The sequence below is a fragment of the Ambystoma mexicanum genome, chromosome 3q, assembly GCF_040938575.1.
Source record: "Ambystoma mexicanum isolate Mex_15411 chromosome 3q, UKY_AmexF1_1, whole genome shotgun sequence".
Lineage (NCBI taxonomy): Eukaryota > Metazoa > Chordata > Amphibia > Caudata > Ambystomatidae > Ambystoma > Ambystoma mexicanum.
In genome coordinates, this window is record NC_090926.1 from 122,758,245 (window position 1) to 122,781,853 (window position 23,609).

The window sequence follows — 23,609 nt, forward strand, 5'->3', positions numbered from 1 at the left end:
AATCATAGTTATTCGAATATAGATATGCAAACGTATTTTACAATTCAATAAGATCCTAAAATGTATTTTAGTTCACGTAAATACGCTGCTATCTGTATTTGTGTCATGCTAACCACGACCTCTCGCACGCGCTCACATTCACGCAGTATATGTTCTGCTGTATTTTCTTTTAGTGGTACCTACGCTTTGGCATCTGAGTTTTCATCTCCGATATTGTAATAGTCCATGTTATAAAGCGGACACCCCCTTTCTAGACCGTACAGGATTGGCATTTTGCAAGAATGCTTCTCAGGTTATCTACACTTCTGTCTGTGTGACATCATGAATCAGCTGTGTGTCTGATCTCTTTTGCAGTGAGCTGTATGTTAGACGATGCCATCAGACGGCCCTGTGCCTTACACCATAACCTGGGCATTGGTCCATCTTTGTACCACCACATATGCTCATTCTCTTTGCCCCTTTTTTTCCCCTCCCAGTAAGGTGCAGAATGAGACATGTCTTCCTTTTGGCATAAAAAGGCTGCAGATTTATTTCCACAACATAATAAATTCAAAACACTGGAAACAACACCACTCTGACTGCTCCGTGTCCACAAACCTGCTTCCCCTTTCCCGTACAAAGTCCACAGTAGGCCCAACTCGCCCCAACTCTTCCTGTTCCTGGGCTGGGGGAGTGCCGTTTTTTTGGGGGAAGCTGAGCCCTCATTGCTACCACCAGACGCCCCCGCCGCTTAGGCCCCGAAGAGGCGCTGGTCCTGAGAAGTGCGAAGACCCTTCCGGCTTTCCCATGGCTCATTCGGAGACTGTATCTTGCCACTGGTCGCCAAAAGACCTCCTCACCGTCCCGCGACGTGAACGGCCAGGCCTTGCCATACCGCTGTTCCTTATGCAGGGTGGGTGTAAAATGAAAAACCAAGTCCTCTGGTGCGGCGGGCGTCCTTTTGCTTGGGGCTGGATGCTCCTGCAGCAGGACGCCTGCCGGCTTATATGCCGCTTGGCACGCCCCCATTCTCTGTTGCCCTTCGCAGGCTTTCCTTGGATTTTGCTGCGCTTGCCACAGCCCTCCTCCTTACCCAGTGGGGAGGGAGGAGGAGGAGGACCCTGCCCACGTTATCCAGGTGCCTCCTCCATTTTTCTCCATCGTGACCTCCATAATCTGGGCATTTGTCCCTCTTGGTACCACCACATTTGCTCATTCTCTTTGCCCTTTTATTTCCCCTCTCAGTAAGGTGAAGAATGAGACATGTCTTCCTTTTGGCATAAAAAGGCTGCAGATTTATTTTCACAACATAATAAATTCAAAACACTGGAAACAACATCACTCTGTGGGAAAAGTTCCAGAGGTGCAGCGACTGCTCCTTGTCCACAAACCTGCTTCCCCCTTTCCTGAACAAAGTCCACAGTAGGCCCAACTCCCCTCAACCCTTCCGGTTCCTGGGCTGGGGGAGGCTGAGCCCTCATTGCTACCACCAGACACCCACGCCGCTTAGGCCCCCAAGAAGCACCAGTCCCGAGAAGAGTAAAGACCCTTCCGGCTTTCTCATGGCTCATTCGGAGACTGTATCTAGCCACTGGTTGCCAAAACACCTCCACACCAAAGGTGGGTTACAGCCCACCGCGGCTCCCCCTTTCCAACTTTACAATTCCAGGAGCTTACAATTCCAGGAGCTTCGTGCAAACATTCCAGTAAAATGGATCCATCTCAGATGCCAACAAATGCACTCCATCCTTCAAGTAATACTCCAGGATTTCAAATTAATCAAGTCGTGCCCGATCTGGGGAAAACCTCTGCCCCTGCAAAATTTTGACCATTGCGCCATTCAACTTTCTTTTTGACTTCTCCACCGCTGAGTGACTCTCAGCGCCCCTCCATTCCTGCCTTGGAATGATCTCCGACCACAAAATCTCTGTTTCGTCCAGCTGCGAGGACGACTCCTGTAACGAAAACATCATCTCCCTCATTAACTCCCCCATCCCCAGGTTTGTCAAGTCGTTCCCTCCTAAGTGTATAATCAGCACATCCGGCCTTTGCTGCTTACCCAGGAATCTGTTGGTATGCCCATGCAGCTGAGCCCATCTCATTCCGGGCACCCCTTGCCACCAATTGCGGTACTCGCCAGCGGTCAGTTCCTCTCTCTCGGCTGTCCAGCTCGCCCCGGCCCTCGACACAAATGAATGCCCTAGTACCTAGACAGACCGTCTCCTCCTCCGTGTTGCTGCTAGTTAGGAGATGACAAGGCAGCTGTCAACACTACATTTTATCCAGCCTGATGTATCTCCTGAAACACCCAGATTTCCAAACCCCTGTTCTCCTGATTGCTTCCACACCCAGGCCTACCTCAGCCGCTGTTGTGGCTGCCCCTATCCTGAAGGAGTGGGTCCCAAACACCCCTTTCGTTACACCCATCTTCTCTAATGCCATGTCCATGACCCTCCTGAACTGGAACCGGCTCATGGCCGACCCGTCCCTGTGCAAGAAAATAGGAGCCCCTGCATCCGCCAGCTGCCTATGCTGGAGGTATGTTGCCAAGCCCGTTACAGGGCACACTATGCTCCCTTGGATGTTATGGAATGTAACCGTCCTCCCTTTCCCCTTCTGATCGGTTTTGGACCTTCTTAGATAAATGCATACCCGTCCCTCAGTCAACTGTACATCTTCCAACCTTCAAACCCAGAGCCCCTACCATCCCGATTTTCGGGCACCAGCTCACTTACGCTAAAGGCTCCAAAGAAAGCCAATGCGAAGGCTGCCGTGAACAAAACCCTCTCCCCCTTGTCATGGCAAACCACCCGCAGGATTTTAATTAAACTGTGCAGTTTCACAATATCAATGGGCCGCCTTGCATCTGGCTTCCTCTCCGCTTGCCTGGCCCATCCCCTCATTGCCATCACAATGTAATGCTCCTTAGTGGGGTCAGCTTTGTCCCCCAGTTTGAAAGAATGCGCTATTGCTGCCAAGTGATAAGCCATCCATGATCTGGTTTTCCCAGACCGCCAGCCCCAATCAACAAAGGCGCATACTGGCGCTCCCTCTCTGACCATCCATTAACACTTCATCTTGGAAGGCCAAGAACCGCTCCCAGCACCCCTTGTATCTTCTCGCTGTGCCAGGGTCCAGAGCAGCGTGAGTTAAAGAACTCCAATCCCCCCCAATCATGCCCCACCACTGCGCCTTGAATGGGGTCATTGTCTTGCTTGCTTCTGGGCAGTTCCCCTGAAACTTCTCCCTCTTGCAAACGAGAGAGAGAGTCAGCGGGCACGTTTTTTACCTCTGGAATATGCCGTGCTCTAACTTCAGTGTTCAATGTAAGCAAGCATTTCCTGATCGCTCTCAGAAGCTTCAATACCCTTGAATTGCTGGACGTCCCCTGATTGATGATCTGGACCACTGCCAAATTGTCAGACCAGAAAAACACCTTTTTATTATTCACCTCTTTCCCCCACAACTTGAAAGCCACCACAAAAGACAACAATTCTAGACAACGTGATGTCCCTGGTAATCCCCTCCTGGTGCCATGCTGCCGGCCAGGCTTGGCCACAGCACTTGCTCCCCAAAATGGCCCCGGAACCATGGGAGCCTGATGAATCCGTGAACAGTTTGAGTTTATCGCTGTTGGCCCACTCCCCCCTCCATAGCAGGACAGTTCCATGTCATTTCATTGCGGGATGTTTTTTCGCTGGTTTTTTTTAGCACAGATTTTTTAATGAAAAAATCCAACAATTATTTTTTATTGGGGGGGTTTACCCCCCCACCCGCACCTCATCCCCTTTAATTGTTTTTATATTCCCGTACACCCACACCCAATTCATATATTTGTCTAACCCCCCAAAAAAATCTGATGAGTTTTTTGGGCAAAAGAATCATGGTAGAAAACCCCATGAAAAAACATCCCGCAATGAAAGGGCGTTGTACCAGCAGGACACCATTGACTCATCCAAAAACCCATCCCACATTCTGAGGTCCTCCTTTACCTAAGCCCCCAGTCGCACATGCTGTGATGTGCGCTGCAAACCCACCGTTTTCAGATCAATACTCCTAGCGAACACCTTCCCCGCTGGGATGACCTTTCCCGCAAAGTTGAGGTTACCTGCCAATGATTGCAGCTCCTTCAGGGTAGCCTTGCTCTGCGCCTAAAATCCTTGATAGTTTCCTTCAACACCTTGTCCCCGGGCAGCCTTCACTCCCCTGCAACTGAGTCGATCTCAATCACTAGGAATGTCAGCTGTGTGACCGGGTCAACAGTCTTGCCCTTCGCTAGTGGAATCCCCATTTCCTCCAACTGCTGGAACGTGCTCATGAGCGACCCGCACTCACCCGTTCCCCCCCCCCTTTCCCGATGAACAAAAAATCGCTGAGGTAGTGCAGGACACCTGCCCCTTGTGCCTTTGTTTCAGCGCAAATTCCAAACATTTACTAAACTTTTCAAAATAGGCACATGAAATGGCGCAGCCCATTGGCAAGCATTTGTCATTAAAGTACCCCTTTTCCACCTTGAATCCCAACAACTGATAGCTCTCCTCATGAATCGGCAGTAACCTGAAAGCTTACTCGATGTCAGCCTTCCCCATGAGAGTCTGTCTCCCCCATGCTCTTACCAGCTCCACTGCATCATCAAATGATGTGTAGTGGACCCTGCACATTTCCTCGGCTATGCCATCATTAACTGACTCCCCCTCGGGAAAGGAGAGAGGCTGTATTAGGCAAAACTGCCCCAACTCCTTCTTTGGTACCAATCCCAGAGGTGACACTATAAAATTGTCCAGTGGAGGGGAGGCGAAAGTGCCCGCCACCCTCCCCAGCTTGATCTCTTTAGCCACTTTTTGTGCCACAACCTCAGGCATACCCAATGCTGACCTCCAATTCACGGCTTCCCTGCTTACCATTGCACCCTTGTAAGGAATCCTTAACTCCCACCTGAAGCCTTCCCAGAGTAACTTTGCACCCATGCTGTTGTGATATACATTCAGAAAAGGAATCAATCTATGCAGGTGAACTGGAGTGGGCAAATGGGTTTTAATTCCATTTCGCCTTTTCTTTGGGTTTAGCAGCACTACTCTTTTTCCCCTCGCTGGAGGAAGAGCTGTGTTCCCCTGAACCTCTGCCACCTGCATGTCTAAACCGACATGTTTTACCAAAGGGGCAGTACCCCTCTGCGAATTTCCAGCAAGGTGTCTGCTCACCCTGGTAAGTGGGATGGCTGTTCCAGGAGGAGCACCCACAAAAGGACCCTCTTCCCGGGTATGAATAGGACCGCCTGAATTTCCCAAAATGGGGCTTTTCACCCTGTGCCCTATCCCCCATCACCCATGAAGGTACAATTTTCTCTGTGTACCCCCTCACATCTACCTCGTCCCAGGATATCGCGGGCCAGACCGGCATTTTGAGCCTAAAACTTTTGTCATATGTTAAATACAATGTATGTATCTACTGCTCATAAGCAATCGGTGCACAAGCATCCTGCAGGTATTTTTCAATCATGATGGATGCCAACCTCCTAAACACTGTCAACCAATTGTTAATGGTCTCCTCCACCTTGGGCCTCTCCCTCTCCTTCTTATCCCTCTCTTTTTCAGTTAATTTCCGCAAACCCATCCCCATGTCTAATAAGCAAAATATCTCAAAAAACTCTTTCCTCTCCTTATAAGCCAATGGTATGTGCAAACCAATGAGTTCCCTGCTGCCCGGGGGTGGGGGGATAAAACCTGGCATTGTTCTCCAATATTGTGTGGCATCTCCCCCCAGTACACCCTGCATTTTACTTGCTGCCAGTGTTGGCACCGGCTGTCCCCAAACACTGACCCCCCCATGGATTTCGCATGAGGAAGCCGCCCCTTGACCCCCAAGGCTGACACATGCCCTTGCAAGCCTGCTGGTGTTGCAAAGACCTGTTGAAACTGAGTCATACCCCCAGATACTGGGATTACACCGGACCCCACGCGCTGTCCAGCTAGAGCTCCCCGCCGGCTGCTCCACGACTCCCGCTGCTCTGGTCTTCGCACGGCGGCCCGAGGCACCAGCACCATGACTCTGCGTCCCGCGCTGCCCGGGTCCTGTTCTGTAAACGGTGCACTCTGGACCACGCGCTCCGCACAACCTCCGCACCAGCTGTTCTCCTGCTGCGACGGCGCTCCACCTCCTTTGCTGCTCAGACTCCTATGCTGCTCCACCAACTGCTCACGCAGTACTTCGCTCCCACCTGCAACAAAAATCCAAAACGAAAAACCAATTCCTCTTGTGCGGCGGGCGTCCTTCTGCTTGGGGCTGGATGCTCCTGCAGCAGGACGCCCACCGGCTTATATGTCACTAAGCATGCCCCCATTGCGGGCTTTCCTTGGATTTTGCTGCGCTTGCCATGGCCCTCCCCCTTACCCAGGGGGGAGGGAGGAAGAGGACCCTGCCCACGTTATCCAGGTGCCTCCTCTATTTTTCTCCGTAGTCACCTCCATTTCTGCAATTAGCCGTACTGCCTGTGGATGCATCAGTGGGCAGTGTGCATGATATTTCCCCCAAGTGGAAATCAGGTTCTTACCTCCTTGCATGTGCTCCTGAGAGGAGACTTGCGCACCATAGTCCATCCTCGATTTAAAATAGCAATCTAGGAGGGCTGCGGTGCAAAACAATCCAGAGACTGAGCAATAGATAAAGAAGCCCAACTGACCCCTGAAACAAGCTTGGACCAACCTTACTAGTCACTCATAGAATCCTTTGAGGACTCTCTCGGCCAACACCGGGTATGGCTCTCCCAGAAGGAGAGCTATGCTTTGGTTCTACCACTCCCCATTCACGCTGCCTCTTCCATCTGGTGTCCACGCCCCACCTCTATGTTTGGGAAGAGCATTCATATTGCGCCTGCTGTTATGGACTGTAGACTTTTCATGCTTAGTGGTCTTCATTCTTAAGCCAGACACTCGCAACGCTGTTCTCTTCTGAATCTGCCTGAATGGGACATACATGTGAAAATAATGAAATTGTCTATCGTCATTGCCATTAGCATGGTGCACCTTGAATCTTAAAGTAGGTGTGAAGCATGGCGGACAAGGGATTAACACACACATCAATGCGTTTCCTGTCAAATACTCTGCAACCAAGTCTGTATTGTCTGAGTCCAATATTTCAAAGAAATTCATGGAATAGTACCATTTGAGAAAGGAGCTTTAGAACCTCCTCTTCAAGGAATTGCTCCTTCTTAATACCTAGGTCCTCCACCCCCCACCTAGCCTGAGCCTGAGCGATTTTCTCCCCGGTTGCTTGTAGATCCCTTGCTGCCAAATTGCTTGCTCGCCCTTGCTCTCCCCATTGTTAGCTTCCTGCTCCCTTGTATGTCTGCTTCCCTCACTGTTTCTCCCCCCATGACTTGTAAAGCACTCTGTTGCTTCCCGAAGTTAGGTACACGCTCAATAAGTACTCAAGTAATAATAATAATGATGATGGTAGTAGAACAAAGGACACGCAGAAGCGCCCTATCTGATTCATTAAGTTCTATGAAACATGGTGTTTTTTACTGGCCTGAGGATCTCCCCCACTAACCCCATCTCATGCTTGTTCTGCCTTGGATTTTGAGTGGACACTCATACTCATCTCTTCCTTCTTTCAGGGGCAGCATCGGTGGTCAGACGTGGCAGCAGGTGGCTGCATCCCCTGACAGTGCCCAGGCCATCAGGCCCAGCTGCGGCACGCGGAAAGAGTGCCCGGTCTGTAATGAACGCTTCTCGCCAGACTGCAGCAAAGCCACCCTCCAAGAGCATGTGGACAATCACTTCTTTTTCAGCGCTCACGACCCCTTCACCTTTGAGTAACCCCTATAAGTAGCTTTTTATTTGACCTTCCAATAACTTTCAGGTAATCTTCAAGCAGAGAAACCTTTCAATAACCATGTCTGTTTACTTTTGAGTGGACTATCTCTTCACTGCAAGCACGTGTCTCTCTCTCTCTCTCTCCTTACCCCAGATGTCATGGCACCTGCTACTTGTTTACGCGGTTGAGGATTTGGCACAGTCATATATTACCACCTGTATAGGTGTGGCTCCTTGAAGCTTTGATGTAGCGAAAATGGTGGTGGTGTAGTTGTGGCACCCTTCGCCCCTCGGACACGCCAATGGTGGAATGGGTTGCAGTGATGACGGGATGCATCAGACTGCGATGCAGTGTGGCCTTGAGAGCAGGCATCAGTTACACTCTTCAAACAGGCAGGATGTGGACTGTTTCCCGTGCAGCAAGACTGCAATAGCGCTGCTGGAATGGTGCCTTGTCTGAAATTGATGGCCAATACAGACCCTACAGACCCTAACGGCCTGGACTATTCCCGCCTACTGTGCCACTGTGTGGCTTTTGGTCAATGTCTTACACTATTTAACCCATTGTACTCGGCCCCCATATCACCGTGCTGCAGCCCCTGGCACCGCCCCAGTCCACGAGCACACCCTGCCAAGTGGTATGCTTCTTGCACTTATTCCACGCCCATCTCTCCCACTGATAATGCAAGGCTGCTGCCTGTTGAATGGATGCCTGGTTGAAGATGAGTTGTATGAGAAGCCTGGAGATGTATGCAGAGCAAGTGTGCTCTGTGTTAAGCACGCATCTGTGTGAGGAGCTGTCTGCTGTATGTGGAGCATGGAGTTTTATGCCACGTATGGAGCGGTTTGAGGATCCGGATGCTATTTATTAAGCTTGGCCCTGCCTTGGGAGCACAGAGCGGTATGAGGAGCATGGAGTTGTATATAGAGCGCAAAATTGTATTGTAGCAATGAGCTGTAATTGGTGCATGAAGTTCTATGTGGAGTTTTATCTGTGGACTGCATGGTGAACGTCGCACCCAACCCAAGGGATCCAGCCAATATCCAAACTCGTATTCCTCACTGCTAAGTGCTAGCGACATGCAATGTAATCAGTTCCTGTTTGTCGTGTGACGAAGGAACCCATGGCAGTTATCATGGACATGCCATGCTCGTCCATGACTGACCATGGAGAAAGCAAAGACACGCCATGCTCAGTCATCCATGACTGACCATGGAGAAAGGAATGACACACCATGCTCATCCATGATTGAGACACACCATGCTCATCCATGATTGAGACACACCATGCTCATCCATGACTGACCATGGAGAAAGCAAAGACCCACCATGCTCGTCCATGACCAACCATGGAGAAAGCAAAGACACGCCATGCTCAGTCATCCATGACCGACCATGGAGAAAGCAAAGACACGCCATGCTCAGTCATCCATGGCCGACCATGGAGAAAGCAAAGACACGCCATGTTTTCTCTGCCTTTCCCCTTTCACATCCTTTCGCTTCTTGCCCTCCTCCTGTGGGTGAACAGGAACATTTCTGTAGTGTGTATTGCAGTCGTTCTGCTTCACCCCCACTCTTTTCAATCCCTTGCTGTACTTCCGCATGCTCTCCTGGCCCCATGAAGGCACGTTTTCCTCCCACCTGTGCCCGACATTGCCCTCACTAGTATCCTCGTAATTCTCACACGGTAAGAGCACTTCCGGCCTAATTCTTGAATATGATTCCCTTTGCCTACCCAGTCACATCCCCTTACCCATGCTCCCTTTCACCCTACCAGTGGCAACAATGTTTCTGCCTTTGCCCTTTTCACTCCCCCAGTGTGCTTCATCCCCTGAGCCGTTGTCATTATCTCCATCATTTTCCCCTCTCAGTGGCTTTTGTTCCCCTTACAAGTGCCCATTATTTCCCTAGTGCACCTCACTACCCTCACCAGTCTCTCTTTCCACACCAGTGCCCCATTTTTCCTTCACTAGTGTTTCTTCCCCCAGCATTGCTCTTTACTACCCCCGCCAGTCGCTCTTGCCCCAATTGGTATCCAGTGAAGCCACCCAGTGCCCATCGTGCCCCTACAAGTGTCCCTCTTCTCACATGTGTGTCCATCTTTTCCCACCTTTAAGCCCCTCTGGCCACCCAACATGGTGACATTTCATTACATTGTGGCAAGACTAACCTGTCTGACTATCCATCAGTATAAAGGCTAACGTTTTTTAAAAAAATATCAAGCCATAGAAAATAATTATAGAGTGAACATATGGTGTATGGGAAAGGAATAAAACATATGCAGGACTCCCTCTGCCCCCCAATTTGGAAAAAAAGGATAAAACACAGTAGTTTAAAAACTGTAAAATGCCACCAATGAAAAGACCACTGATGGATGGACGTGTCTGTGCAATGAGCCAGGAGTGAGAATGCCACATGACGGCCGGGCATAGTTCAAACTGCACTTGTGCAGCTGTCTGCTAGTCTGGCCTCATAATCCCAACGTTGAGGTTAACCACCCTTACATGTACCCTCACACATGAATCTGGTGTCCCAATCCCCTCAGTTCTGCTTTGGCACTGCCGTACTCATGGTTGAAGAAGTCTTCTCTGTTCAGCAAAAATGTACTCATGATCTGCCAGTGAACCATTCCTCTTTCCTGCCCCCTGGTTCACGCCTTCCTCGCAGCAAGTCTACTGCTGCACAATTCAGTCCTCTACCCGTCTTCTCCTACACTCTTAAGAAGATTATCTTTGAACGACTCGCCAACTTCCTCAAGACCACTGACCGTTTATCTAGAGTAACACCCCTGCGACCCGAGTTCTCTGGAAAGGCCCCAGGCAGTCTCCACCACACCAACCCTTTTCATCTGACTCCATCGGTCATCTACCTTCATCCTGGTGCACCCGGCTATCCTCTGTCTGGTTGTCTGACTTACGCATTAATGAATCCATGTCTGTCCTACTTCTCTGCCCAGTGAACCTTGCGTGCCATGCCTTCTGAGCCCACATCCCTTCCCAAGGCTCTGTCTTCAGCACTCACTTCTTCTAACTGTAGACCACCGCCAATGGCAAAGTCTCCTTGTTGGTCTCCTCTGACCCCCTTTCGCTGACTCCCCCCAAATCTACTGCTCATTTGACTCCTTCAGCTTTCTTTCAAGCCTGAATCGCTGGCTCCCGCTCTGCCATTTAGCTGCCTGCCTTTGCCCTCCCTGAAGCTCAGTCCAGGCACACGTGGGATTCTTAATTACTCCTCATCCACTCCATCCAAAGCCCTCTCCTCCCCATCCCTTCAGCCGCCAAGTCAAAGCTGACAATGAGACGCAGCGCTCCTCCTGTATTACCATGCAGGTCACTATCCGCCCAATTCTACTTAACCCTTGAAAGATTTCCCACAGTCCACTCAGCAAAACCCTTTGTGTATGCACTGGACACCAGCAGGATTGACCAGTGCCTCCATCTTCTCTGTGTAGGCAATCAGGACTGCTTCCAACCCCTTGACTTGGTGCCTTTCAATCTCCAGTGGCCCACCCTCATTTCACCCTTCCAGCACCTGGCTGGCTGGCTCTCAATGCAAAACAGAGCGAGTTTCAGGTTTCAATGGCTGGTTTGCGAATCTGTCTATGGTTAAAACCCTATGCCTTTCTCAAACCCCGGACCTGTACCCCTGTCACTGCCCCTTTCATTCCCAGGCCTGCCACTGTGCCCCGGCTCATCACGGTTTCTATCATTCGCACTGTATGCCCGGTGTCACTGAAATAGCAAACTATTCAACCCAAGAGGCACCTGACATCTTAAATTCTCCCCCCAGAAATGGTGCCTCCATATGCAAGGCTTTCTTCCTCGCAACCCGCCACTGCTCAGAAATGCAAGGCTCGTGCACACAGTAACCCTACATGGCCACAGTCTTAAGAGCATTTCCGCTTCAAGTAGGCAGGTTACTCACTGATTTCCTCCAGTGGTTATTCCATGAAAAGATGGTGCCAGCCTGGCTCCTGTGCGTTTGATCGGTCCTTTTCAGTATTAGGGCATCAGATCACCAAAGAACCCCGCCAGTTTTGCGCGCGTAGCAAATAAATAGCTTTGTATTTCTATAGAGGGTGGAGATATAGAACGGTTTTCTCTCGTGCTTGTAAAACAGCCCCTCTATAGCTCGATCTTCAAAGAAAAGAAGGAAACGCAAACGTGTAGGGGGCGTAAGGAGGTCACGTCTTAGCGGGAATTGGGACAAACTGCGGGAGAAGGTATAACACTTCACAGTCCTCAAAAGCGGGCACCCTAACGTTACCCAAAAGCCGAAATGAAATCCACCAAAATGTTAAGAACTCACCCTGTCCATTTGACGTGTATGTGTGATGTAGTATTGTAGTGCACTCTCTTCTTCTGGGTAGTTTAATCATCACACCACATGCTACGATGCACAGCATTCTGTAGCCTTCCTTTGCACACCATTCCCGTGAAACACCCTTGAGCCAAACAAAAGCAAATACTTGAGAGAAGGAGGTGGCATATTTGGGAGAAAGCACTGCCTGAGGGTGGCACTAGGCTGGCGTGGGGGGCTGTCTGGGTGGGGCGCTATGCTTGGTGGGTGGGGTGCCTGGGTGGAGTGCTATGCTGGGGAGAGAGGGCCGTCTGGGTGTGGTGCTATGCTGGGGAGAGAGGGCTGCCTGGGTGTGGAACTATGCTGTGTTGGGAGGGCTCCCTGGGTGTAGTGCTATGCTGGGGCTGGGGAGAGAGGGATGCCTGGGTGTGGCGCTATGCTGTGTTGGGAGGGCTCCTGAGTGTGGTGCTATGCTGTGGTGGGAGGGCTTCCTCTGTGTGGTGCTATGCTGGGGAGAGAGGGCTGCCTGAGTGCGGCGCTATGATGTGGTTGGAGGGCTGCCTGGATGTGGTTCTATGCTGGGGAGAGAGGGCTGCCTGGGTGTGGCGCTTAGCTTTGGTGGGAGGGCTGCCTGGGTCTGGTGCTATGCTGGGGAGAGAGGGCTGCCTGGGTGTGGTTCTGTGCTGTGGTGGTGGGAGGGCTGCCTGGGTGTGGTGCTAAGCTGGGGAGAGAGGGCTGCTTGGGTGTGGCACTATGCTGTGGTGGGAGGGCTGTCTGGGTGTGGTGCTGTGCTGGGGGAAGAGGGCTGCCTGGGTGTGGCGCTGTGCTGTGGTGGTGGGAGGGCTGTCTGGGTGTGGTGCTATGCTGGGGAGAGAGGGCTGCGCTGCCTGGGCGTGGCGCTATGATGTGGTGGTGGGAAGGCTGTCTGGGTGTGGTGCTATGCTGTGCTGCTAGGCTTTAGAATGACATACTGAGTATGGAAGAGTACCTGGTTGTGGAGTCGTGTTGGATGGAGGAGGTGGATCCCACATATGGACCCATGCGGGAGCAGAAGGGATCCCTACACGTTGACGTATGCTGCGGGGGGGGGGGGGGTGCGCTCATTGTGGACTTGCGCTGGCGGGGTTTCCCTGGGTTTGTGTTTGCTGTAGAGAGGAGATCGAAGGCTCTGTGCGCGGTCGGGTCCTCTAGCCTAGGGTGTGGGGAATGGGGGAATGGACCTGCAGGCAGCCCCGCCCCCCCCCTGCCACCCTGAGTGGCTTCATTATCCCTTGATTAGGTGCCGCTGCGGCCTGCGCCTGTTATGGCCTGCCCCATAATAACCCGCTGGTCACTGTAACATCTGCTGATTTGTTAGAATGTCAGCCACATAAATAACGGTGCTTTTGTACCCTCGATCAGCAGCGGGGGAGGGGTGGGGGGGCAGCGTCTCAGGCCATTAGCACCTTCCCAGGGCCGACTGGGACTTAACTGCACGTAACCGTCTCCGATCGATACTGTGGAAGAAAAAGAAGGGGGCCTGCCCCCCACCCCCCATAACAGACGCGCTCGCGGCATCCCTTGATTTCATCGTCCTGTCTCCGTGGCCTCTTGCTTCGCCTGCCCCATCCTACTCCCTCCCTTCCACCCCTCTATCTCTTCCCCCGTTCCTTTCCTTTCCGCCCCCTGATCCCCTTCTTTCTTTTCCAATTGGCTGTTGGCGGGGTGCAGGGGCTGAACGCGCATTCATGCATGCGCTTGTAAATTAAGAAGCCATATAACAATTATCGAACACGTGTCTGCAATGGTAGTTCAGTGCATATCCGACGCCCCAGATCACCCCGGCAACAGGCGAACGTCCTCCACATCCTGGTTCTGCACCAAGGCTCTCTGGGGATGCCACCGTGATCCGCCTGGTACTCCACCCAACCGTGCCCATCGTACCTGCAGGTTTCTGTTCTATTCACGGGGAAAGCAGCTGCGGCCTAGAATTGACCAGGACAGGGGAAATGTCGAATGAGAACAGTAACTGCATTGAGTTGCCCTGCGGGTGCTGAGTGATTATTCCCTTGTGGAATATTGTCCCGGATCCATTGGCAGGAAATCTGAACTGAGATGCCAGGCTGGCGGGCACTGAACTCTTTAGTGGGGATGTCTTGGGGTCACAGATAGTGTGCATCCATGCTGCTCCCAAACCCAGGTTGCGTTTTTTGGGGAGGACATGGATTATTTTGCCATTTCTTTGGATGAATTGCTCTATTTTTGTAAGCAGTCCCATAACGTGGATGGGGGTGTCCATTTTACAGGGTGCGCGCAGCGAGGTGCAGAGACTACGTGGGAGATTGTGAGTGGTGAAACTCACGGGGCGTGTCCTGCTTGCAAAAAGAACAAATAAACACAGGCGATGTCCAAATAGGTCGGAGTCATATGTACGTCTCCCCGCCCCCTCTCTCTTGAATATCCTTAAAGTACCCAGCTGCCGGCTTACAGAATAGGGCATTCGGGCCTGTGTCTTCTAAGGGTCCGTTTTAGGGGCCTGCGGCCCCGGGCTCCAGCCAGCCTACACCCCGTACTTTGCTGCTTCTTACTCTATTTATTGGGTCTTTCCTTTCTTGCAGTGGCAGGCTGCTGCGGTGCCGCAAAGCGCTTGCAAACAGTGCGTGTTAGTGGTGTAGATGCCATCAAAACCAATAGGCCTGACGCAATGCCCCCCACCACCGCCCCTTCAAAGCACATCTCGCCCCTCGCTGATTCCTCCACAATACCTTATTCACGCCCCATCTCTACTCTCGCATGCCAGGCCCTCTGCTAGCCTGCACCCGCTGGGTGCACCCCCTGGGTTGCTCCTCAGCTAGGATGCGCTTTATGACCCGCTTGCTTACATACAAAGGCCTCGTCCCCCCTAAAGAAATATCGGAACGTGCTTTTGGCAAGTGTCACCCTCTTACTTTGCTTCCGGTCTCTTTATGGCACCGAATCCCCGCCAGTCCAAAGGGGTGGGTCTCAGGATGACTTCATACCAGTGTGACAGCTAAGGTCAGCCTGTAGCCCTCTTGAACAGAAGGAGATGGGTGGAAAAGACTTGATTACAAAGATTACAAAGATAGCTGATGGAAGAGCCAAGCCTTGCTACAGTAGGGTTCCAGACCCCCACAACTCTAGGGCAACCCCTATACAATTCTCAGAGTGGCTGTAGTTCCGCCGAGATTGTCTGCCTATAGAAACTGGCCCTTTGCGGACATTTGTGCCCTTTGCAGACATTTGTCCCATAGGAGCAAGTAGGGGGCATTGACTGTACACTTGCCTGGGCATTGCCTGAGAATACGTCTGGCTAATTTGGCAGCCACGGTGAGGGTAGGAGTCCCACGTTGCCTCTTCGTTCAGGCAGATGAACTGTGGCATCGCTTTTGCCCCATAGCAGCCTAGACACAGATTGCCCCGGCACTGAGCTAAGGGGCCCCAGTAGTTGGAGAACACTCTTTTAGCCTAAGACAACATAACCTTTCAGACAATCAGATAATTGTGATGACTAACAAACAGGCTGCCCTACGCCCATCGCCATCAACACGGTCCACATGGCAAATGCGCATATTGAAAGGACCACAACGAGTCACGTGGCGCTCTATGAAACACCCACATAATAACCATGCCTGTTCTTCTTACCTTTTCTCTGCCGTGTCTTGTGCCCGTCCATCCTAGGGCATCCGTCGTGTGCCACTTTTTAATCCCATGTAAAAGGCTCTGGATTCTTTGGTAATCACGGGGGCTCACCGTGTCGCCACGTGGCTGCTGCGTGAGTGACCCAGCTTAGTACTTGCTGGTGGCCACATTCTGCAAGGGGAGCAGAGAGAGAGGACGGATGATGCAGGGCTGCAATCTGCTCAGTGCAATGTACCAAGAGAAGAGAAGGGGGGCCTGCTAGCACAGGTGAACTAGGGAAACTGCCGGTAAGCAGTGTGTATAGGGCAGGGGTCTGCAACCGGCGCCTCTCCCACCATCCCTCACCATTGACTATGCTGGCTAGGTCTGATGGGGGTTGTAGGCCAAATCACCTGGAGAGCCGAAGGTTGCACAAACATGGCATAGAGTGAAACAGGGAGGTTTCAGGTAAAATGGCGTCTCTTCAAGGCCACGCTCAGCCTCGTTCTATCCCACCAGGCAATCACTCACATTCAGAGACACCTGCTTTTTAGTGAACGATACCAATTTTCCTACAGGTCACCTCGGTGCGTTTGTGAGTGTGCATCACAATCTGCATATGAGGCCTGGCCTCTGATCTTGCTTCAAAGTGAATTTGTAAAATGATGTATCGGACACAGTATGAATGAGTGCATCTCTTTGTGCCAGTCTTTTTTTTGTCTATCTGTGGATTTAAGTCTCTGTGTCGTATCTGTAAAATCTTTTTTGCATTTTGTTTGTCATACATTGACACTGTGTACTTGTGAAGGGGAGTGTCTTTGTTTAGGACAATGTGCATATGTTACAGTAGGTGTGTGTGTAAGAGAGAGAGAGAGAAGTGTGTGTGTGTGTGTTTTTAGTTACCCAAGAGCATAATGTGTGCATTTGTCACTGTGCATGTATAAGGCCCTGTTCATCAATGTGCATATGTAATTGTATTTACGGGTGTGATATTATGTGTGTGACAATGTTTACAATAGTGTGTACTTGTCTGTGGTAAATTATATATTTCACTACAAGTGTGTGTGGGTGGATGTTGTTGCACTTCATACGTGTAACAGTTCAGGTGTGTGTACAAATAGTGCTTAATTGTCCCTGTTTTGTGTGTTAAGGTGTGTGTGCCCAAACGGTGCTTAGTTGTCCCTGTTATCGAAAACATTTACCTACAAAAACGTAATTGTTTCTATGTTTCACATATTCTCATAGTGCTTACAGCACGTCATAGTACAAACATGTTAAAGGATTAATTGGTGTCCTGTTGTGTTGTCTTGTGCCGAGGTCAGTGTTGGCGCTTCAGATAGCTGGGAGGACTGTAGGAGTTGGGTGTGCGTCGATGCGTGCATGCTTCTGTCAGCCCATGCACGTGGACCTGTATGGATCTGCTGTCTCCTGCAAAGCTGCCCACCGTGTGGTTGGTGTATAGCAGAGGTCTCCCCCGCCCTGCAAGATCAAGGGCACGCTCTTACCTTTGTGTGTGTGTAGGGGGGTTCTACCCTACACTTGCCCCAGGCACCGTGCATCAATGTATGGGGTGGGTCTGGGGGTTCTGTCTCCTACACTGCCATGAGCTGTACGTCAGCCCTACTGCAACTCAATGTACCACCCCCGTACCCCCCTTGCTCACTCCATTCCACCACACCTTCTCTACAGGGAGCGAGCGAGAGAAAGAGACACGCGCGTTGCACTGGCGCGTGGTGTGAGATGTGTAGCGCTTTGTTTGCGGGAGGGTTACGTGTATCTTAACTGTTGCCCTTTTTTGATTTGTATCCTTTGTCCGTGGGCACACCATCGCATCTGATGACTTTTGGATGAAATCCGTTGCTGTGTCCTCTACCCGGGTCTTGTGTAACGTTTGTTTTGACTGTTTCTAGTTGTTTTTGTTGGGTGGGCTGGTGGAGGTGATGTGCCCTTGCACACTTGCCACTACCATTGCCCAATGTCTGTGCAAAGCAGCTCTCCCGAAACACGCCGACTGACTTGTTGTTTGGTTTGAAATGTTCCTCTTTAAAAATAACCTTCGAGAGTGTGTTTTATATGTTATTGATAATGCAGTTATAACTCTTTACAATGACTCCCCCGTTAAGCTGAAGCAAAGGATAGCGGAGTGATTTGCTCAAGATCACAAAATTCAATGAAGATTGCACTTTAATGAAAATATGGCCCTATTTTCAGAGATTTCAGGCCAAACCCTGTACACAAGCAGAAGGCGTGTTATGCACTTTTACACTGGCATTTGCTCATCTTCTGCCTGATCTTGGTTGTGGGTTGAAATTGATTAGAAAAGGGCTACGATGATAGATGCGCTGAATATCCACAGGGAATGGATTTTACTGCATGCTGAAACCAGCGTTTGTTTTCTCACTTTTTTCAACTCCTCATCACATTGCAAGTGCTGCATTGTGGACAATTGTAGAGTAGAAGGATCGTCCTAGTGGCATTGACGGGTGCTGTGCTGTCGCTGCCTTCCCCTTGGTGAGGGGGACCGGATACGCTGGTACACCCGAAGACCACTTCTCCAATCGTAAGATCAAATGTGTTGATTTCAAGAAAATCAAGAAAGCACACCCCAGCAACCCTTAGGTCCTAAAATGACAGCCCAGGAAATAGAAAGAAATGTCCCTGTAAAGTAATGGCTTCTGGCCCTGACCCTCAGACGCTTGGCTGATCTTCTGACCCCATGATAATAGTAACTTCAGGGTAGTGGGGGTCGCCGGCAAGGCTTGGTGCAGTCTGCAGGCCAGACAAGCACAGAGGCTAGACGTAGAGGTCAGAAAGGCTGCCTTCCATGGAAGTAAATTGAAAAGCAATTATGCTGAAATTAAAAAAAGCATAGCTTTAGTATTTAATTAGCATAAATTAATTGAACATTGTAATGGAATAGCTCACGCAGCACAATCTCGCCCTAAAAGTTGATTGTTACAGTCCTGGGGCTCTGATGCTTTTCTCTGTCTCCTCAGTCTCGATCCCCGTGCTGAATATGCTGCACTTATAGCTGCCTCTCTTGCCGTCCCAACACTATTCTGTCCTCCTCTCTCCCCCGCTGCCTCAGAGTCTCCCCCTCCAGGCCGAAAGTGCAGCAGTGAAGCTGCTTCTGTTAGGACTCTGCTGCCTTCCTCTCCCTCTCTCTCTCTCTTGCTTGCTCTGCCTGAGAGTGTCCCTCTCTAGGCAGAACGTGCAGCACTAAAGCTTCTTCAGTTAGGACCCTACTGCCTTCCTCTCCCTCTCGCGCACTCTGTCTGAGAGTGTCCCTCTCTAGGCAGAACGTGCAGCACTAAAGCTTCTTCAGTTAGGACCCTACTGCCTTCCTCTCCCTCTCGCGCACTCTGTCTGAGAGTGTCCCTCTCTAGGCAGAACGTGCAGCACTAAAGCTTCTTCAGTTAGGACCCTACTGCCTTCCTCTCTCGCACACTCTGTCTGAGAGTGTCCCTCTCTAGGCAGAACGTGCAGCACTAAAGCTTCTTCAGTTAGGACCCTACTGCCTTCCTCTCTCTCTCGCACACTGTGTCTGAGAGTGTCCCTCTCTAGGCAGAAAGTGCAGCACTAAAGCTTCTTCAGTTAGGACCCTACTTCCTTCCTCTCTCTCTCGCTCTGTCCGAGAGTGTCCCTCTCTAGGCAGAAAGTGCAACACTAAAGCTGCTTTTGTTAGGACTCTGCTGCCTTCCTCTCTCTCCCCCCTCTGCCCTACAATTTCCCTGTCCAGACAGAAGTGCAGCATTAAAGATGCTTCTGTTAGGACCCTGCTGCCTTCCTCTCTCTTTCTCTTGCTCGCTCTGCCCGAGAGTGTCCCTCTCCGGCAGAAAGTGCTGCTTCTCTTAGAACCCTGCTGCCTTCATATCCCTCCATCTCCCCAAAACGTGCAGCTTTAATGCAGCATCTGCTATGATTCTGCTGTCTTCTTCTCTCAATAGGCAGAATGTGCAGCACTAAAGTTCCTTCTGTTAGGACACTGCTGAATTCCTCCCTTAAACCCCCCCCCCCCCCCAGACCCCCCCCTGAGTCTCCCTCAAGGACAGAAAGTGCAGCACTAATGCTGCTTCTGTTAGAACTCTACTGCATTTTCCTATCTATCTCCCTGCACTGCTGTGAATGTACCAAACGTGTGTGTTCCCAGACTGTACGGGGCTACACTGGAAGGCAGATATTTTAAGGCAGGCCAGTGTTGAAAGTCAACCCTGCAAAGTGCCATAGGTGACTGTGTGGAAGATCAAAGTTATAAAAGTATAATCACAGCTTGTATTCATTTCACCTAATAGGGAAGTACAATTAGATACCTTGGAAGTGTACCCATAACATGAGCTCGAAAGATTGGGAGGGATAGGGGTATAGAGAACGGTGTTGGAGGGTTCTTTGTGGCAAGAATTACAGTATTTCTATGCACTTACATTGTTTGCCACCAGAGGGCAGTGTAGCTGCTCCCAGAACTAAGATGGCGCCTTCCTAAAAGAAGAGACAATAGTATTTGCAGTTTCATCCTTTTAGTACCCTCCCTCTCCAGTCACCGCCCCTGTCTCCCTAACATCAGCCTTAATGTCTCCCCCTCAATATCTCTCTTAGAAGTGAATTTATCTGCCAAGCACATGCTTTGCATCTGGTCTCTCGTTATGTTCCACAATGTCTACCGTGGGGCGAGTGGATTTTTGAGAGAGCGGTATTGGTAATGTTAAAGAAATGGGCCAGTGTTGGGCCAGGAAAGAGAGCAGACCTGAAAGATGGTCCTTTTCATCCTAAATATGTCCCAGGTCTCTCTATGAGCACCCCATCCCTTAAAATACTGGAAATATTCAAGCCGCGCCAGACAATCTCAGCGACATGTAGACTTATGTCCGAGTTCTGTTTTCCCCGCTATTATCTTCGTTTGGTTTGGTTTTGGTGTGATCCCACCTTTCTTAGGGAAAGTTATCCCCAGGCATTTGGGACTTTTACTCACGTTCTAACCATAGAGGAGGCCTAGCCTCTTTACTCACAGCCTTTTCTCAACCACTTCAGCTGAACGGATTCTTGCCTTTAGGGAATATTAACTATTAAATGTATCTAGGTTTTTATATAGTGCTTTATACTTCAGGCAAGCATGTTTCTAAGCACTCCCAATATTGGCCGACAAGAGAAATGAGGTTCAAGGAGATGATTCGCCCAAGAACACACAACAGTGTTGTGAGATGGGGAAGCTGGTATTAGATCAGTCGATGATTCGGCATCTAAATCCAACGGTAGTCGCCACCATAACATGGCCACGTTTCAATATTTTGGTCATTACCATGCTGCTGCCTGAAACCCAGTCAAAACTCTATTAATCACCACGGTTTTAGGCAAAATGTCCACACTACAAGTTTGGAGCACCCTCCATTTACTTAGAGAAAGGGGGTTCAGTTCGAAATATAAAAAGATTCAACAGCTAAATGTTAGGAAAAACTGACAGTGTTGTGCAAACCAGGAAGAGGGTGGGTGTGGGAATTGGTGCTTCGGGCGTCCCCACCAGCCCGCTTTCCTCTGTTCTGCTTGCTGAGTGGGTGCCCCGACTGCGCAGTTAATAAGCTAATATGTCCATATTTTATTGTTACATATTGAATGTGATGCTATAAAAAAAACAAAAGTAAGCGAGGGGGAAGTATGTGTGTAAAAATAGAAAGCGTCCAGTGAATGGCTGCTGAATGGGGGAATTGCCCCTCCTAGTGTGTGGAACGTTCTGGTGGTTCTTTTTATGGGCCCTGTTTTACTGTATGTGGGAGTGGAGTTTTTACTGTAAGAGGTCTTCTGTGCTTTGAGATCCAGCCTGTGTTTGTCCTTTCCGAGGGCCTACCTCCTAACAAGGGGTGGGGGCGAAATTGATGCCAGCAAAATGAAATTGACGAAAATCGACTGCAATTTCGCTTCACAGATTTATTTTCCCCTTGATTGACTCCTTTTAGTCAAATTTCGTTTCATGCCTGCCATTTTCTTTTGTTGTTGCCCAAAACTCTTTGCTGCCACCCAATAGGCCAACATTGCAAGCAAAAAGCAACAGTTCATACAAAACTCAAACTTTCAAGTGGTAAAGCATCCGAAAGAGGCAATGTCTTTGGGGGTGAGTGATGGGGAAGCGGGTGACCTTTACCCGAAATTTGCCTGTTTCTACACAAATGGAATTGTGCCCATTTCACCAACCTCTAGCCATGCATGCAAGTGGTCCCTGTTTAGGCCTTAGCTTCTCTCTTCATCCATGAATGTCACCCATGTTGTGCTCCCTCTCCTAAAACGCTACACTGGTTCTATGGACGCCCATGTGGGATTGCGAGATTGTCCCTCTTCCACTCTTTCTGGCAATACCGGGATGTCTGTTCACCCTACCAGACCAGATCTTGGGACTTGCAGTCCTGGGTTTCTTCAATATATAGCCAGGCCTATAAGTCCCAGAAAGCAAAGCAATTAACAACACAAGACTAGCACCCCACCCCCCCTCTATCATCAAACAGAAAGGGACATGCATGCCGACCTGCTGCCAATCCCACTTTATGCATTTCTCCTCCTCCTTCATAGTGGACCATCTGTTTAACCCATTTTCATTTTTTTATTGTGCTTTTCTGGCTGCCCTCCAGTGGCCTCAGAAGATCCTTGTGCCCTCTGTCATCTCTCGATCATCAGCACATACTTCTCTATGCCTTCCTGCCCACCTTTTCTCCCCTCCGCTGTTCCCCACCTCTATCCCCCCTCCTCCCTGGAATCCTCTTTTCACTTTCAGTAAAAAGGCTTTCCTTTAATCTGATGGATGGATCTGCCTACTTTTTTGCAGTTACACACATGTCAACATTATCCAGTCAGGAGACAGAAGTCCACTCCTGTTTTTAACTTTGCATTCTAGGACTTGTTCTGGGAATATAATGGGGAAATCCATGGCTACAAGTCGGACTGGAATCATGTCTCGAATGGATACAAACATATGATCTGGCAGCCAGATTGGACATTTACATTTCTCCCCACCCCCCAAATCCAGCCTCTCTCTAAGGATTGGTTCAGGAGTGTAGAACAGAAACATTGCAACATGTTGGCATGCATGCAGCATTAACTGACTGATGCTGTCTAAATCTGCCTGACAGTATGTACATTTACCTCACAGTATGTACATTTGCCTGACAGTATGCGGCTGGAGAGGAGGGAGGTCTGTAACAAAGAAGAGAATGGAACAAGCACAACAATTTACAAAGCAAACTAGAGTTCAGGTAAAGGTGGAACCCCTCTGAAGGGACAGACACAGAAGGATTCATGAGCTGTGACTGCGGGACGTGTGTTCTTATGGCCTTGAAGAGAAGTGAGTTGTGCAAACGAGTTAGTGGCATCTCACAATGAGTTATATGTGCACCGATGCTTTTGTAGCTGACCAGCAATAAGACAATGTCCACAGAAAGCATGTACAATATAGTTTATATATATTTATACTACATGTAAACATCTTCTAATAAAGGATGACCTTTCAATGTGTCTCGTGTGCACTTAATTGTCGGTTCAATGCCACGACCGCTGCTTTCTCAATAAAGCCTATGGTGATTTAATGCTGCATCCTGCTGAGGTCGAGGCAGCCCTGGGGTTTGGGTCGTTATGCGATTTTGCATCAGCTGGGATGGGTCTCTGCTGACTGCCGAGCAAGCCGAGAGCAACAGAACACCAGTGGCAACTGCTAGATTCAAATGTGCTCTGATGGGCCAGGTGTTCACCAAGAGGCAGCCCCCTCTAGTACTGAATGGGGTAGCTGATGGCAATGGGATATTATAACCTGTACGACTGGAGGGGTGGTGCGAAGATGCTGAGGCTGTCACCTCTACTACGGAATGGGTAAGGGATGGGAAAGGGATTCAGAGCCTGTGACATCTAGGAATGCCTGAGTGGAGG

General features: G+C 50.1%; 1 protein-coding gene across 2 annotated transcripts in view; it reads left to right on the forward strand.

The window, feature by feature from the left end:
- Positions 1-23,197, forward strand: part of CALCOCO1 (calcium binding and coiled-coil domain 1) — a 417,334-nt gene extending 394,137 nt beyond the window's left edge. The window contains exons 16-17 of one of the 2 annotated variants that reach the window (XM_069653277.1): positions 7,595-7,839; positions 7,948-23,197. In XM_069653277.1, coding sequence (XP_069509378.1) covers positions 7,595-7,796 — 202 coding nt within the window. In that variant the 3' untranslated portion in view covers positions 7,797-7,839; positions 7,948-23,197. Of the gene's footprint in view, positions 1-7,594 lie in introns of both variants that reach the window. The other variant, XM_069653276.1, reaches the window with a different exon arrangement.
- The last annotated feature ends 412 nt before the right edge of the window (positions 23,198-23,609 follow it).